Source organism: Podarcis cretensis (genome assembly GCF_951804945.1).
Source record: "Podarcis cretensis genome assembly, chromosome: 1".
Classification (NCBI taxonomy): domain Eukaryota; kingdom Metazoa; phylum Chordata; class Lepidosauria; order Squamata; family Lacertidae; genus Podarcis; species Podarcis cretensis.
Genome location: NC_137170.1, coordinates 69,014,901 through 69,031,492, shown reverse-complemented (window position 1 = coordinate 69,031,492; position 16,592 = coordinate 69,014,901). Strand labels below are relative to the sequence as shown.

At 47.1% G+C, this 16,592-nt stretch overlaps 1 protein-coding gene and 1 long non-coding RNA gene across 2 annotated transcripts; one reads left to right on the top strand and one right to left on the bottom strand.

The window, feature by feature from the left end:
* Positions 1 to 5,387: 5,387 nt before the first annotated feature.
* On the bottom strand, positions 5,388 to 7,266 carry LOC307214555. The gene is made up of 3 exons (XR_013838208.1): positions 7,211 to 7,266; positions 5,716 to 6,497; positions 5,388 to 5,505 (listed from the first exon to the last, which is right to left on the bottom strand). It is a non-coding gene; the product is annotated as an uncharacterized lncRNA (long non-coding RNA).
* Positions 7,267 to 11,483: 4,217 nt separating this feature from the next.
* On the top strand, positions 11,484 to 16,390 carry RASSF10 (Ras association domain family member 10). The gene has a single exon (XM_079966566.1). The coding sequence runs from the start codon at positions 14,637 to 14,639 to the stop codon at positions 16,146 to 16,148; it is 1,512 nt and encodes a 503-aa protein (XP_079822692.1). The 5' UTR covers positions 11,484 to 14,636; the 3' UTR covers positions 16,149 to 16,390.
* Positions 16,391 to 16,592: the final 202 nt, after the last annotated feature.

Here is a 16,592-nt window from a genome sequence, read left to right as displayed (position 1 = left end):
TACTCAGGCGTTGTCTTCCTTCCTTAGTTTTCTCACAGGGATCCAAAGCCTTGTTTCAAATACACCAGGCTTCCTGTCAACTAGATCAGGCATACGGCCCTAATGGTTTGATCCGTGAACCTCTGCTTAGACATTGACTCACAGGTTCAACACTGTCCCAGTGTAAGAGAGTAACTGGCCCTTAAAATTTCCCTTAAAATTTAACTTAAAATTAAAATTAAAATTTACACTTAAAATTTCCCTTGCTTTGACATGGGAATAATATGTATTTCTCTTTCCCCACTCTTGGTGGGAAATCCAATTAATGTATCCTCTTTTTCCAAGCAATTAAAACACAGCTGTCAGGGGCTCAGGAGCAGAGGCACAGGGAAGAGAGGAGATGGAGAGCGAAGGGGAAGAATCCGAGGGGAGCGTAGGAGAAGAGGACAGTGGACCGAGGGATTCCATGAGCCTCTCCAGCGAATCGGAAGATTCACAGAAGGGGGCGCCAGTGGCCAGGGGTAGGGGGTTCCCAAGGGGAACGCCCCAGGAGCAAGGGGGCAGCAGGGACTCCCAGAGCAGTAGTTGGAAATCAGGACCAGCTTCCCCACCAGAGCAGAGTGGGGGGGAAGAGTCCCAAGGATTGGGGCCAGTGCATTCCCCACCAGGGAGAGAAGATAAGGCAGGGCTGACCACACCTCCATCGGAGAGTCAGACAACGGAGGGGAGGTCAGATCCGGCCAGTATCCCGGAAGAGGGAAGCAGTGACAGAAGCAGTGTAACGGTCAGGAGGAAGGTCACTGGGTTGGCGCGAGAGGCAAGTTCAAATGTACAGGAGCGCGGGACAGCAGAGAATGAGGATTGGGAACCGGGTCCTAAAGCCCGCCGGAGGGAGGGGGAGGAGCTAAGCGACTCAGCGTCGGAAGAGTCCAGAAAGGGCAATGCCCCAGAGGGCATTAGGACCCAGAGGAGGAGAGAGCAGCGTAAAAGGTGGAGCAGGGCTAGGATCTTAAACTGGTGTCATAGGGGAGGAGACTCAGACGGGACATAACGACAGCCTCGCGTTGGTCCTCTGTGAGCTGGGACCTAGGGGCAGCTCTGACAACAGTGATCATCCTTCCGTAAATATTTCTATTAATTACTAGGCAAAGAAAAGGTCTGAGGAACCTAAGCTGGTTCTGCTTCTTTGATCTACTCTTTTCGTGGTGGTTCTCTGTCTTTCCATGATTCACTAAGCCTTCTGGCAAACAGTTCGCAAGAGTCTGTAGCTCTTCTCGCTGCTACAATTTTGCGCTCTCATTCTTTGCGGCTACCTCTGTTGTCATCCAGTCTGCCGGTCCTGGAGCTTGAGTTTCAAGTCTGCTTGGAAAGCAGAGAAGCAACTCTCCCCCATGGCGGACTCTGTGACGCAAATCCAAGGCAACAGAAGAACAGGCCTTTTCTGCAGTGGCTCCTCATTTTTGGAATGCTTTCCTCAGGGAGGCTCGCCTGGCGCCTTCATTACATATCTTTAGGCATCAGGTGAAAACATTTCTCTACATGCAGGCCTTTAGCTGATCAAACCTTTTAAATGTCTTTGTGGGAGGGGCTTATTGGTGTGCCTTTGCTTTTGTCTGCATTTTGTGTTCACATTTTGTATTTTTGTTGTGAACTGCCCTGTAATCTTTGGCTGAAGGGCAGTATGCAGATTTTAACAACAACAAACCATGGAAAAGTCAAGCAGGTGGTCTTGTTGAATGCCACCCTCTTGCTCATCAGGGGAAAGGCGTACAAGGATGGAGATATTTCACAGGGGCCCTAGAGATGTTAACACAGGAGTATGGTGGCACCAAGACTAGGGACTAGGAGGATGTGGAAATCAAGATGTGAAGGGATGAAAGAGGAAGGCCAGGAGGGGGCAAAAATAAAGAAGCTAAATGGTGGAAAATAAAGGGTGTTTATTCTTTGGTATTGGGCACAGAATTATAGCCTGAGAGAGTCAATGACTGCTATCACACCAAACTACTTAACACAGATGCATAGGTGAAGCTTTTTTGAATATTACAAGATATAGCCTCTTATTGTCATGAAATATTGTTAACAATCAGAATCTCAATTTCCTTCCAACTCCTCACCAGAAGGCATACACATATATATAGTACATAGCTAATAATGGAAGAATAAGTCTTGTGAATATATTATTAGATGTGAATTCCTCCAAGGGGAGAGAGCCTTGAAAACTGTGCCATATAGCTCAAAGCAACAGCAGCCCCAGCTGAACCCTATGGCAAGGGCCCAAAAATCTATGCAGTTTAAACCTTTAGTCATGAAAGAGCAATTGTTTATGAAATTTTCAATAAAGCCTTTGTTGCAAATGCTGGCTGTGATAAATTAATGATCCCCAGCACCCCTTCCAGCTAGATTCAGACTTCCCTCCTCTCTTGTTTGATTTGTTTTGTTTTGTATAGCTAGCAGAAGGGAAACCGAATTTTCACCTTTTGAAACTTTTCACATTCATTCATGTTCCAATTTGGAATAATGTGCTGAAGGTTGCAGTGTGTTGTCTAATAATATGTAATTATTCATTCATAGTAACACACACTGTGATGTTGTGTGCTGCACAACGGACCATGGCGTTGCTTTCATAATGTATCCTATTTGACAGAGAAACCAGATTTGCCTCACACATCATGAAATCCATCTGTAAAAGTGCAACAGAAAACTGGCCTGATATTGCTGACCTGACCTGTGTTCCATCATGATGAGACAAGTCCAGCAGCAGCAGCAGTTGCTCACAGAATGAGGAGCAAATGATTCTTGCCAATTCCCCTTTCCCCTTGCAGAAACTTTCAGAATGTTCCAGACAGCCTCTAACTCTTTACAGTAGATTTTTAGGGCACTGGAGAAACAGATTTTGGGAACTCTGTCCACAGAATCTCATCATCCAATCTTCCCAGTCTCATTTTACAGTGTATATTCAATTCACAAAATATGAGTGATTATGATGTACAGTTGCTGAAAGCCCAGCAAAAGTCTGGTCAGTTCAACCTTATTCATATGTATGTCAGTTGTAATCATGTTCACAAACATCAATATATTTTCTATCATGGATAAATTTCCTTTTATATCCACAAAGGACGTAGATTTCTAGGAAACCTAATTCTGTTCACAAATGGGACCTGTACTGTATTGTAGTGGAGTAGCATACATCCTGTGATTTTCAAGCTTTAGCAAACATTCAAGAAATTACACTGATCTTGCATGCAGTTGTTATGTCAGCAGCCCCCCCCCCCACCTGCATTTCAGTCTTTCTCCAGTTTCTGGATGTAGCAGAACATCAACTGGATGATATTTGGACAGCCATGTTACCCTGCAGGCCTGAAACACCTTGTAAGTTATCTTACAACAAGTATCTGTGAACTTACAACCAATTTCAGGATTGCTCTCCTTCCTGCTACCTTGGATTTGGACAATTAGGCTTTTTATTCTCTGTCTTTCAGAGCTGTACTAGCCCTTCCCCCACCCCACCCCCAAAATAAGCTACAGTCTGTAAACTTGTGATCCAGTGCAAGTTGGAAGTGTGTGCCAAAAGCTATGCCAAGGTTGTTATTGAGCCTCAGTTGCTGAAGCAATTATACCTGGGATATGAGGTTGCTGTATTATGTTGCCTGCCTGAAAAGAACCTTTGGATTTGTAGCTTCCAATAATTGAGCATTTGGGCTGCATCCAAGCCCAGCTGAGGTCAACAAGGAGGATGCAGACATTAAGAGAACATATGCAAACATACATATTTGATAAATCAGTATTAACACTGCACAACTGTTGCATTCTCCTATCCTTGAAACTTGGAGGGGCAGGAAGGTACCACCTGCAGGAATTTAATATACAAAATGCTGACAGCACATTAGGCTGCAAGAGTATCATGCCATGTGGAAGCAACCTCTGGCAACATGCCCTCCAAGGCTGAGAATATTAGCTTTCCTTTTCTTTCTTCGCTCTTCCTAATTCTTCTAGCTTTGGCTGGTATCCAAGAGTGTTGTAGCCTGTCCTGAATTCTACACGCAATATACCTGTTCAATGAATGAGCACTATTGATGGTGGGTGATGGCCTTAGAAACCCCAATTCTGGGTTGCTTTACTTTGAAATCTAGGAACTGCGGGCTGTAAAGAGTATAATGAACTGAATTTTTTTTGAAATGGTCCATTATTGAACCAAAAACTTATGTTATGCATAATGTGGATGTGCATTTCTTTTGGAGTCAATGAAAAAATTGAACTGAATTGGACCCAACCAATTCAATTTTCATTGGTCCTGAAGCACACAGAGAGATGGAACGTATGGGTCAGTCATAGGGCTCTCATTCTTACCTGTTCCTCGTTCAAGAATAGGAGTTCACTTTACTCCACTGGTGGTCTGTGGCATAACCATTATTATTCTTGTGTTTTTATTGCTTCTTTGTTTCTTATATTGTGTTTTATCATATTACAATTTTAATTTCATAGAATTTCAAGTTGTAATTACAATAAAATACAATGTAATGAAAGCAGCAATAAAATACAATTAAAAACCAAGTGGACCCTGACATACCAAGTGGTTTGTGGGGCAGGGGAGTTTGGGAACCATTGCCCTATACTTAACATCTTCCGGAGCTATGGATTGGTGTTTGGCTTGTTTCAGTAGGTTTCCCTCACAACTCCTTGCTAGTTTTGTTTTCAAGTTACGAAAAGTAGCACTATATTCATATTGCATGCCCCTCAGGCATCATGAAAATATCCTTAGCTGTAGAAGCCACATTGCTCCCAGCAAACAAGAAACGCAAATCAAGTGAGACTAACAATGTCTTAATTTATACCAACTAGTACTGAAAATCCAGACTCTAGGCTTTCCAAACATACACAAACCCTCCTCGGGCAAATTGTTCTGGCAAAGGGGCAAGAAGAAACACAAACCTGCTGCTTCCATTCAGAGATAAGGTATCACCTGGTGAATCATGTCTACAGATGTTCTCAGTCCCAAGATGGAGGGCAGGTTTTCTTTAATGACTTAGTTATTAATTCATGGAAACATCAGAGGAGACGCTGAAGCAGTTGCAAACCAACCAAATGTCCTCTGACACTAAAAAGACAGGGAAGAATGTGTGCTCCTTTTAGCTTTTTATTTATTTAGAAAAAGCAATCTATCTTTCCTATATCAGTCAGGAAATGGCCATTGTAAAAGTTAACCTGTAAACTTATTTTCCTTTGCAATATCTGGCTCTAATTAACCCTCTAATTAACCCAGGCTTCTTCTTTTGTGAATTTGGGCCAAACTAAAAAGAAACTAAGAAAACTAAGAAGAAGCTCAACAACTTTTCTGTCCGGATTTTCACTGTTTGAAATATGGCAAAGGAGCACAAAAAGGCAAGGTGCCAAATTTGAAGAATGACAGATTCAAACCAGGACTGCAAAAGGTGGCTTTAATTCAGTGTTGTTTGCTATTTCATCTTTACCTGTCGTAAAGGTGACATTTTTTGACAGTATGCGATGGAACAGGTGACCATGGCTTGGCTGAAACATGCAAAGGATTGTGCTGATGGTTTCTAGTCTGAACAAGTCTTTTCCAAGATCTTCTCTACAAAAGGCAAGAGAACCAGAACCTTGAATATGCTTGTATTCTCCTAGACCCTGTGACTTAATGCATGGTGTTGCTTACTGAATAGCTACTACAGTGGTACCTCGGGTTAAGTACTTAATTCGTTCCAGAGGTCTGTTCTTAACCTGAAACAACCTTGTGAGCCAAATGTAGAGGGAGGCCTGTTGGTCAATGAGGTTTGTGGGACCAAGACTGTCCACTTCTACACTATTCAAAATAGGGCTCTCCACTTGTTTGGTTATCTGGATGCCTGGGTTTGCCCTCCAGATAAGTCATTCAAACAAAACTGGTTTGCATCACATGGTGCCTGTGTGTGTGAAGCAATTATTTTAAAAAGTGAACGTGAATTGCAAAAGCTAGCATCTGCAAAGAATTATGACATAATGCTAGTGTGACTTCTCCAGGTTGCCAGAGCAGCCAATAGTTATCAACCTGATTAGCTAAACTTGTACCTTCCAGCTCTTTGAAAAGAAACTCTTTCCCAGTTGCAAAGTATAGGACAAAGCCCAAGTGGGGAAATGTCTCATTGTGCTCTTCCACACAGCCATGGACTGAGAAGTTAGTGCTTCATGATTTGCATCCCAACGAAGAGTGGCAGATTTCCTGAGGCAACCTGGCTTGGTCGTTCTCTTTTATGCTTTCAGGAACAAATAGGTGCGAGAGAAACGAAACATCTGCGAGAGAATATGTATGGTCAAGTAGCCTCTTCCCTATTCATGCCTCTCAAATCCCAGGCAGGTTCTTGAAGAGCCTGTTGCAGAACCTGATTAATGGCCTTATTGTGCCTTCAGCTGCACCGATGCTTGTCTCGCCATAAGGAAAACAACAAGTGCAAAGCGTCCACGGAAAAGCCTCGTAAAATAAGATTAACAGGAGCCCAGGGAGGGACGCAGAACAAATGGCGCTGCTGTTCAGGAAAGGAACAAAGAGCAGCTTCATTTCAAAGGGGTGAGTTGAAGCTCAGCTGCAGCTCACCTTGGCTCAGCTGCCACCGGCAGCATTCTATTTCCTGCGAACAAACTGGATATTAATAAGAAAATTGCACACTTAAAAACCCTTACTTGTTTGCTTGCAGGTGATCATATTCAGCACTGAAAGGAGGGTTTTTAATAATGTTTAAGAAACCAGGCCACAAGCTGGTAATAAGGTATGGACTGATTTCAGTGGGACTCAACAGTAGAATCCTATGCACATCTACTCAGAAGTGAATCCTACAGTGTTTGGTAAGACTTGTATTCATATGCAGCAGGTGGGGAGGAGAATCCCCTGTCCTCCGTGGACCAATAACCTGACAATCACCTGACATCACCAAGACTTAAAAGGAAATAATCAGCAGCACATACTCCTGGTTCTTTCCTTTCTTCCTTTGCATCCCCAGCTTGAAATCTTTTGTTTGAAGCCACCCAGAGTGGCTGGGAAAACCCAGCCAAATGGGCGGGGTATAAATAACAAATTATTATTATTATTATTATTATTCATTTCATTTCCCCAGCCTTTTCAGAGTATGTGGTAGAAGAGATGTACATGGAAGATTATTGTTTGCTGTTCAGAATACTGTGGTTGTGAGTCTTCGGCGATCAGAAGAACAGGGAAAAAAAGATCATTTTGAACAATGCTTACCTGGTCTTGGATGACTATTGATTAGAATCAAAGAGCTGGAAGGGTCAGCCAACCCCTGCAATGGAGGAATCTCAAGTAATGTATCCATGACAGATGACCATCCAACCTCTGCTTAAAAACCTCCTAGGAAGGAGAACCCACCACCTTCGGAAGCAGTCCACTGTCAAACAACTCTTACCATCATAAAGTTCTTCCTAATGTTTAGTCGGAATCTTGTCTTCTGACTTGAATCAAGGAATGTTATGAATTTTTTGATATGGTGGATCCAGTAACTGTATTGCAAAGTGAACGGTACCTTCTGGAAAAATGTCTTCATATGAAATGAAAAATTGTTATTATTATTTAGCATTTCATTCAGGATACCATAATTCAGGTATGCAAGTGTAACTTTTCTTCCTACTCTGTTTCTTTTAAACATGGTTCTGTCTTGCAAGTGCTTCAGCACAAAACTGATGGTGTTCAACTTGGAAGGAAGAGCAGTCCTCTCCTCACTGAGGAAGCAACAGCTGTTCCACATATTAGCCGGTGCGCCACTGCCCCCTACTGGAAGAGAGGACTCCTACTTCTCCACACAGCACATAGTCAAACTATGGAGCTTGCTCCTCCAGGAGGCAGTGATGGCCACCAACTTGAAAGGCTTTAAGAGGATGGGACAAATGAATGGAGGAGAGGGCTATCAATGGCTACTAGCCATGGTGGCTATGCTCTGCCTCCATAGTTGGAGGCAGCAATGCTTCCAAATACCAGTTTCTGGAAACCATGGGAATGCAGAATGCTCTTGTGCTCCTGTCTTGCTCATTAGTTTCCCACAAGCATCTGGTTGGCTACTGTGAGAACAGGAGGTTGGACTAGATAGGCCACTGGCCTGATTCAACAGACTACCATTATGTTCTTAACTCCCTAACAGAAGCTTATAAATTTTGGCAAGGCTCCTGTTTTCTGGAATCTCTTCTTGTGAGTAACACAGCTTTTTCTTGGGAGGAAAAGATGACAGTGAGAAGAGAAGGGAGGAGATAAAGAATAAAGGCTACCAAGCCTAAATGAGCGAAGAAGATGACCTGTCAGGTTTGGACACAGTGCTTCCTTGTGTTAAGCTACTAGGAACATTTCTGATCCAATTGTACTCTGTATTTTCCTGTCTGGCTGCAACACTGCTAATTTTGATCTTTGTTCTGCATTCCAACCGCTCAGACTCTGGTTTGAGCTTTTCTTGGGGTATTTACACACTGTGTGGCTGGTGTTGGTAGCTAACCAAAAATGTGTGGTCATAAGGACTCTGCCGCTTATAAGGAATGGGGCCTTGCCCCTGACCTCTCATCAAGCTTCTGACCTCAGAATGCAAGCTTAGAGGCATGGAGAGGGTTGAGAGAATTTTTCTCCTGTCTCTGGGCAATAAGGAATAGCTCTTGCTCTCCTCTTGAGCTTGGAGCTGGGATGGGGGAATCTTCTATGTGGAGCTACCCTCGAAGGTGACCTGGAAGCTACAACTAATCCAGAATGCAGCAGCTAGACTGGTGACTGGGAGTGACCGCCAAGACCACATAACACCGATCCTGAAAGACCTACATTGGCTCCCAGTACGTTTCCGAGCACAATTCAAAGTGTTGGTGCTGACCTTTAGAGCCCTAAACGGACTTGGCCCAGTATACCTGAAGGAGCGTCTCCACCCCCATCATTCTGCCTGGACACTGAGGTCCAGCACCGAGGGCCTTCTGGCGGTTCCCTCACTGCGAGAAGCCAAGTTACAGGGAACCAGGCAGAGGGCCTTCTCAGTAGTGGTGCCCGCCCTGTGGAATGCCCTCCCATCAGATGTCAAAGAGATAAACAACTACTTGACATTCAGAAGACATCTGAAGGCAGCCCTGTTTAGGGAAGTTTTTAATGTTTGATGTTTTATCGTGTTTTTAATATTCTGTTGGGAGCTGCCCAGAGTGGCTGGGGAGACCCGGCCAGATGGGTGGGGTATAAGTAATAAATTGTTGTTGTTGTTCCTTGTAGTCAGTAAAGGCTGTATCTTTAGCTCAGTGGAAGGGCATCTGCTTTCCACACAGAAGGATCAAGCCCCAGCATCTCCAGGTAGGGTTGGAAGCGTCTCAGTTTCTGAAATCTTGGAGAACAGCACCCACAGCCAGTGTAGACAGTATTGAGCTGGATAGAGCAAAGGTCTGACTCAGTATGAGGCAGCTTCCTTTTCTTGTATTCATGGTGTCTTGGGAGTGCTCCAAGTTCCTCAGCAGCATAGTGTAAAAATGGCAACCTCAGTTCTCCTCTCAAGCTTGGAATCAAGGACACACACACACACCATAGAGCACAGAACTCCTGGAACAATCCCCCATGGTTCCCAGCTGCAGAGCCCTTACATTCCTTCAGAAGCACATCTTAACCACTGGGAGGACATCCTGCCCCCTCCCCATAATTCTTTTTTTAAAAAATATCTCCGTACATTCCTGCTCAACGCCTTTAATCCTGAGCATACATATTCATCTCAAGGTTATCTCGTTTCCCTCAGCACTCTGTGCTCCTGCATACACCTGGAATTTCCTCCCTGTCAGATATCTGTCCCAGACCTACTTCATTAAAGCTGTCTTGAGGACTTCTGTGAACTGACCAGAGCCAGCTGAAGCCTGACCTGCACACCAGCAGCCCTACATAAAGAATTTGGGAGCATCTGCTGCAGGCCTAACTCTAAACATCGCCTTCTTCCTCTTGCTCCTCCTTCAACATTTGCTAAGTTTTGGATTTGGTGCCACAGCTTGCTTCTTCCATGAGCTACTGTAGCCGCTATATGTTATCTTCACAAATTATGGAGTCTGTTTACGCATAAAGGCAATTCACTATTTCCTAAGTGAGACAGCTGAAACATTGAACCTGAGCGCTCCCCGTGGCAACGTTTTGTCTCCAGTTCCAGATGTGTCGTATAAAACCAATTACAGAGTGGCAGATTAATAGAGGTTCTCCAGTGTGATGTAACTGGGATCTTAGCAGCTGTCACCAAGTTAAACACCAGTCCTAAATCAACACCTCCATATGAATTGCTCGGGGGGGGGGGGAAATCAGAAGAAAATACTCTCAGATCTTATAAAATGGGGATGGGGAACCATTTTCAGCAGAATGGCCAAGATCTGCTTTCGGCAAACTTCCAGGGGCCATGTGGCAGTGGAAGGCGGGGCCAGAGGCAAAAGTGGGCAGGGAAACAAAATGTGAATCTTACCTTTGAAAAGTAGGCAAGTTTCCACATCCTTGCGCACCCCTTTCTAGCCTCCATCCCGACAAGCAAGAAACAAGGATGTATTCCAGCCAGGCAAAAACACTCAGGGAGGGCAGTGAAGGGTTTTATCTGGGGAGATGGTGTGAGGCCTGGGTTGGAGAGCCAAATTTGACCCTCAGCTCTCGAGTTGCCCATTCCTGTTATAAACCATACTTGGTTCTACATTTCTTTATTGCATTTATATCCCACCTTTTCCTCCAAGGATCTCAAGGTGGCACACACGCTTCTCCCGCTCTTGATTTCCCCCCACAACAACCCTGTGAGGTAGGTTAGGCTATGAGAGGCAGTGATGGGCCCATGATCACCCAGTGAGTTTCATGGCTGAGTGGGGATTTGAACCCTGGTCTCCCAGGTCCTAGTCTGGCATGCTAACCACTATGCTACACTGGATGAGATGCCGGAACTATCTAACTTCCCTTCCAGAAAACAGTAAGCAGAGAACATTCCCAGACCTACCCGGAGATTCCAGGGATTGAACCTTCTGGGACCTTCTGCCTGAAAAGCAAGAGTTCCACCACTGAGCTAAGGACCTTCCCCACCTCTCACTTACCATGTCCTTCCTTGAATGTGTCCCTTCCTGCTTCACAGTGTTATAGCTAAACTCAGTGCAATGTAGTTTACATGACTTTAAGGGTCTCTCTCCCCAGATCGCAAGCTACTTGGAATTACTCTAGCTTCCACAAACATTCCTGAATCCCCAGTTTCTTTAATGAGTTTGATCAGGAGTCCCAAGTTTCACAACACTGAAAACTAGGAGTCAAAATCTCATTGCTCAGAAGCCATGTTTTGTTTTGGGTTATTGTTTATTTAATTTTTTTTTTTAAAAAACTGCTTTATAACCATCAGTTACAGCCAGGATACACATTGCAGAAACTGTGGTTAGCAACTGTGTGGTCTGCTGTTCTTTTTTTAAATATAAAACTAGGTGCAAGGGCCCCTGGTTTTCAACACTGCCTGGGAATGGGAGATTTAACCTTTGTCTCCCCAGTCACAATCTGCCAAACAGGAGTGTGGAACTTTAAACAGAGCCCTATGGTTCTAGAGGAGGAGTATTTGCCAAGAGGTCATTACCACTGTACTATATATACACGTATGCATATATATATATATATATATATATATATATATATGCATGCAGAGGTATTATGCTTTTGAAGAAACCCTTCCAAGTGAAAACCTAGCATGACCAAACCAATAAAATATGCCTAAGCTTGCACACAGCCTACAGCGATCACGGTGGAGTCGTAATGAAGCAACTCGTACGTCACAGACGAGCACTTAATTAACCCACTTAATGTGCTTCCCTTGCAAACTCCAACTGCCCCAACACTTTAACAAGCTTCCAAATGCGAGTTCTTTGCCGTCAGGCCATGGAGGTGTTCAGCCCTCCTCCCCTGGCACACAAAGCGCAGTCTATCCAACGGATGCCACGCTACAGCTCAGTGCCGCACAACGATGCTTTATAGTTGAGCAAAGCTCGCCCAAACATGCTGGGTTTGCACGCGGGATGGTATCCTTGTTGGGGAACCACCACCTCAGAATGCAGGCTACAGGGCATTCTCTCCCTGCGGCTTCTTCTTCCCACACTGCTTTGCTAGCAGGTTCGAGCTAAAGGATAGCCTAAGGCAGACTTCCCAACCTGGTACCCTCCAGCAGTTGCTGGACTACAACTCCCATCATGCCTAACCATTAGCCATGCTGGCTGGGGCTGGTGGCTGTTGTAGTTCAATGTACCTAGCATTTGGAAGAAACTAGTATTTGGAAGCCACTAGGGTTGGAGAAGGCTGTCCTAATGGCTCCCAATGCAGCTTGTGGTTAAAGCTAAGCAGTGCCCAAGGTTCAGGGGCAGCCTGGTTACTCCCTCTGAGTTTCTTCTAGGTGAAAAAAAAGGGGGCATATAAATGTAATTAATAATGTGCATGAAGGGAAGACATTGCTGGGGTGAGGTAGAATGCACCTGGAAGAGTATTTGACTGACAATGCTCCGATATCAAAAGTGATCTGTACATGGAGAGCTAACTCATCAGAAGTGCTTTTTTCTGGAAAAAGGGTGGGGGAACTCACCACAAAGTTAGTTTTTTTCTTTCTTTGTTTATTGAGGGGCCCAGTTGCAGTGCCACCTTCCCACCCACCCTCACCCCGGGCAATGGCTAAATGTAAGATGTGACTAATAAACTCAAGCAGTTAAGAAATAAGGATAAGAAATGGCCACAACTTTATTGATTACAGATATAGGTGGATTTTTGGATCAGGCATTGGGTGTATATCCGTTCCAGCCCTCACAGACAAAATTATTATTATTATTATTATTATTATTATTATTATTATTATTTTAAAGGTAAGGGAACTCAGCTCCCTTAAGTTCCTGCTCAAACCCTCCCCCCCCCCAAAAAAAACCCCACACCCTGCCCACCAGGAAGACGGACTGCAGCCTAGCCATTCCTTATGCTTGCAAGTGTGCCAGGAATGCTGCATAGTTCCTACAAAGAGGTCTGTACACAATGTGAGAAATGAAAAAAATAACAGGGTAAACCACAGGTAGCCCACCCATCATTTCAGAAATTGTGTTCATCTGTCCTAAGGCAAATGTGAACTTGGGGGGGGGAGGGGAACGCACACATACATTTATACCAATTTCATTCTTTTTCAGTTTAGGGCAGTTTTATAGGTGCCCACAAATCAAGCAGGAACCATGGACACTGACAACACTCTCCAAGGTGGCAACCATTCAAACTCTGTTTATTCCGATCTGTGTGTCTACCAGGAATTTCTCGAGTTGAAATTAATAAGAGTAGTGAAAGAAGCACGCAGATGCTCACTTGCACAGCTCCCCATTCATTTCAATGGAACTAGGAGAAAGTTCCCTGTGATTGCGTGCTTTGTGGCTTTTAATGATGGGAAAACGTAAGGTACTTTAAATGTCATGGGATTGATCATCATCATCACCATTTTGCTATTTTCTCCTTTATGGGAAAAGCAATGTTTTATTATTATACGACACAATTATAATTTTTCTAAAAAAGAACACCCACATGCTCATTTTATTTGGTACTCCAAATCTATGCTTACAGCACAACGTTTACTGGGAAGTAAGTCCTACTATGCTCTCTGTGGGGCTGAGTTTCCTCTTAGTATGCCTAGCAGGACTGCAGCCTTATAGCCTAATTCTTCTCTTCTTCAAGCCCTGGCAGCAAGGAAGGATTTTAATAACACTTAGCAAGTTTTACTGTTTGCTTGTGCATTTTAATCTGCAAAGTGCTTTGGCACCCATGAACTCCTTTTAATTACAGGGCCGGGGACTTTACTGAAACGGAAGAAATGTGGTCTCATTTTGGCCTTTTGCTTTGAAGTTTTGTTTCCCACCTTCTTTCTTTTGGAGGCTGTAGGATGTCAGGATAGCAGCATTTCCAACTCTCCCTCCCCCACCCCCCACCCCACATTAACATCTGGCAAGCCATTTGATCCAATTGCATAGGTGGGCGCCTTTCTGTTTTCCAGGCAGGAGAGTGAATTTGCCTGAAAGGGGTAAAATCAATAAGAGGGAGATCGTCTTGGATCAAACAGTACAGCTGCTCAGACAGACACAGAGAAAAGTGTGTGAGTGTGAGAGGGGTGGGGGGAGGAGAGAACCACGTGATAGGAAAGGAAAAAGGCGGCAGCAAAGGAAGGGCAGTGTCAGACTCCCAGGCAAAGCCGATTGTGACACACACAGAGGCGCTGCTGGAAGCAGCAACAGAAGCAGCAAGCAGGAGGAGCTGCAACTCTGGAAGTTGGCAGTTTCCCGGGACTCCCAGGGCTGAGCGTACGCGCCGTGTGTGTCTGAGGAAGAGAGAGAGAGTGACGGGAAGGGGAAAGATTGCAAAGCTTCAAAAGGAGGCGAGCCTGTGTCTTAACGCGGCCAGCGGAGGACTTGGATCATGGAGAGCCCCAAAGTGGAATCCATTTAGCCAAGAGGAGGAGGAGGAGGAGGAGGAGGAGGAGACGGCGTCGGGCAGGTAGAGAAGAGCCGAGAGGCTGGAGCCATGGCTCGGCTGGGCTCGCGGGCCGTCCGCCTTGGCCCGCCGCGGCTCCCTTGAGCGCTTCTATGGGGGATCCCCCGCTGGGCGGGAGTAGCCGCGGGCCCCAGCAGCTCCAAGCCCCCAGCGCAGGCGCGCCCTGATGGAGCCGGAGGGAAGGAAGATCTCGGTGTGGATCTGCCAGGAGGAGAAGCTGATCTCGGGGCTTTCCAAGCGCACCACTTGCTCGGATGTGGTGCGGGTGCTACTGGAGGACAGCAAGCAGAGCCGACGGCGGAGGCAGCAGCAGCAGCAGCAGCAGCAGCTGGCGTCGCTGCAGGAGTGCGGCGGGGGGATGCTGTCGGGGGTCCCGCAGTCTTACTGCATCGTGGAGAAGTGGCGCGGCTTCGAGCGGATCCTGCCCAACAAGACCAAGATCCTGCGGCTCTGGGCTGCCTGGGGGGACGAGCAGGAGAACGTGCGCTTCGTGCTGGTGCGCAGCGAGGCGTCGCTGCCCAACACGGGCCCGCGCAGCGCCGAGGCCCGCGTGGTGCCCAGCAAGGAGAGCCCCTGCCAGCATGGCTTGGCCACGGCGGCGGCGCGGGCCAGCCTGGCGCTGACCCAGGAGCGGCAGCGGCGCGTGGTGCGCAAGGCCTTCCGCAAGCTGGCCAAGATCAACAAGCGCAAGGGGCAGCCGTCGGGGCAGCCCGACGAGCCGCCGGCCAAGGAGGCGCCGGCCGCCGAGAGGATGGAGACGCTGGTGCACCTCGTGCTGTCGCAGGACCACACCATCCGCCAGCAGGTGAAGCGCCTCCGCGAGCTGGATCGCGAGATCGACCGCTTCGAGGCCAAGATCCACTTCGACCGCATGAAGCGCCACGGCGTCAATTACGTGCAGGACACTTACCTGGTGGGCGGCGGCGGCGGCGGCGGCGACACGGAGATCCCCGACGGCGGGGAGGAAAAGGAAGGGGAGCCGCAGGCGGGATTGGAGGCGGCGACCCTCGACGGCGACTTGGAGGAGTACGCGCGGAAGTGCGAGGAGGTGGCGCTGCTGCAGGAACAGTGGCGCCGCCAGGAGGATCTGCTGGAGCACTTGGCCGGCGAGATCCAGGAGGAGCTGAACGAGCGCTGGATGAAGCGGCGGCGGGAGGAGCTGGCGGCCGCCAAGGGCTCCAGCGCCAGCCTCTCCGAGACGGACTGCAACACCACCGAGCTGGTGGGCGGCGGCGGCGGCGGCGGCGGGGAGCTGCACGTCGAGCAGGAGCGCGTCAAGACGCAGCTGAGCACCAGCCTCTACATCGGGCTGCGCCTCAGCACCGACCTGGAGGCCGTCAAGGCCGACCTGGACTCGACGCAGCGCGTCTGGGCCGACAAGGAGAGCGAGCTGCAGCGCCTCCTCGACACCATCCGCTCCCTCGACGTCCAGGAGGAGGCGGGCGGCCAGCTGGAGCAGGAGGCGGCCCCGTCTCTCCAGCTCCCCGTCGAAGACGGCGACGACGGGGGCCAGCTTCCCCCCGACCCGGCCCCGATCACCGCGGAGGTGTGGGGGGAGCAGGCTGCGCGCGGCTTGCGCAAAGACTGCGACGACCACGACGAGGATTCCGACACGGGCTTGAGCTCCATGCACAGCCAGGACTCGGACTCGCTGCCCGTTTGCGAATCCCTGGTATAGCGGCGGCCTCCCCCCTCCCCCCACATGTCATCTCAGGGACCGCAGAGTTGGGCTTTCCCTCGGGTTTTTATTATTATTATTATTTGTTTGTTTGTTTTGTCTTTTGCAAGATGCCCAGACGGGGAGTTCCTGGATCTCTCCGCTTCCCCCTCCCGACAAAGATCTATTTTTCAAAACGACCCAACGAGGCACATGCTTTCATTCTGATAAAATATAATAATAAAATTCATGTTTGTAGTTAATTTGTGGTCACTGGGAATCATAACATACATTTGTGCACCTAAAAACATCGGCTTCTCTTTTTTTCTGAATTAAAAAGGAACTCACCCTATAGGTATTTGTTTTTCAAACAAAAAGTTCGAAGGAAAGACATCAGCTGCGTTTTGATGCCCACTGACTGCAGAGGATGTGCTGGGTTCTCTGAAGGAATGGGAAAGGGAGATT

Bases quoted from the DNA above. Each gene is read 5' to 3' on its own strand.
- RASSF10 (XM_079966566.1), top strand. From the start codon at position 14,637: ATGGAGCCGGAGGGAAGGAAGATCTCGGTGTGGATCTGCCAGGAGGAG.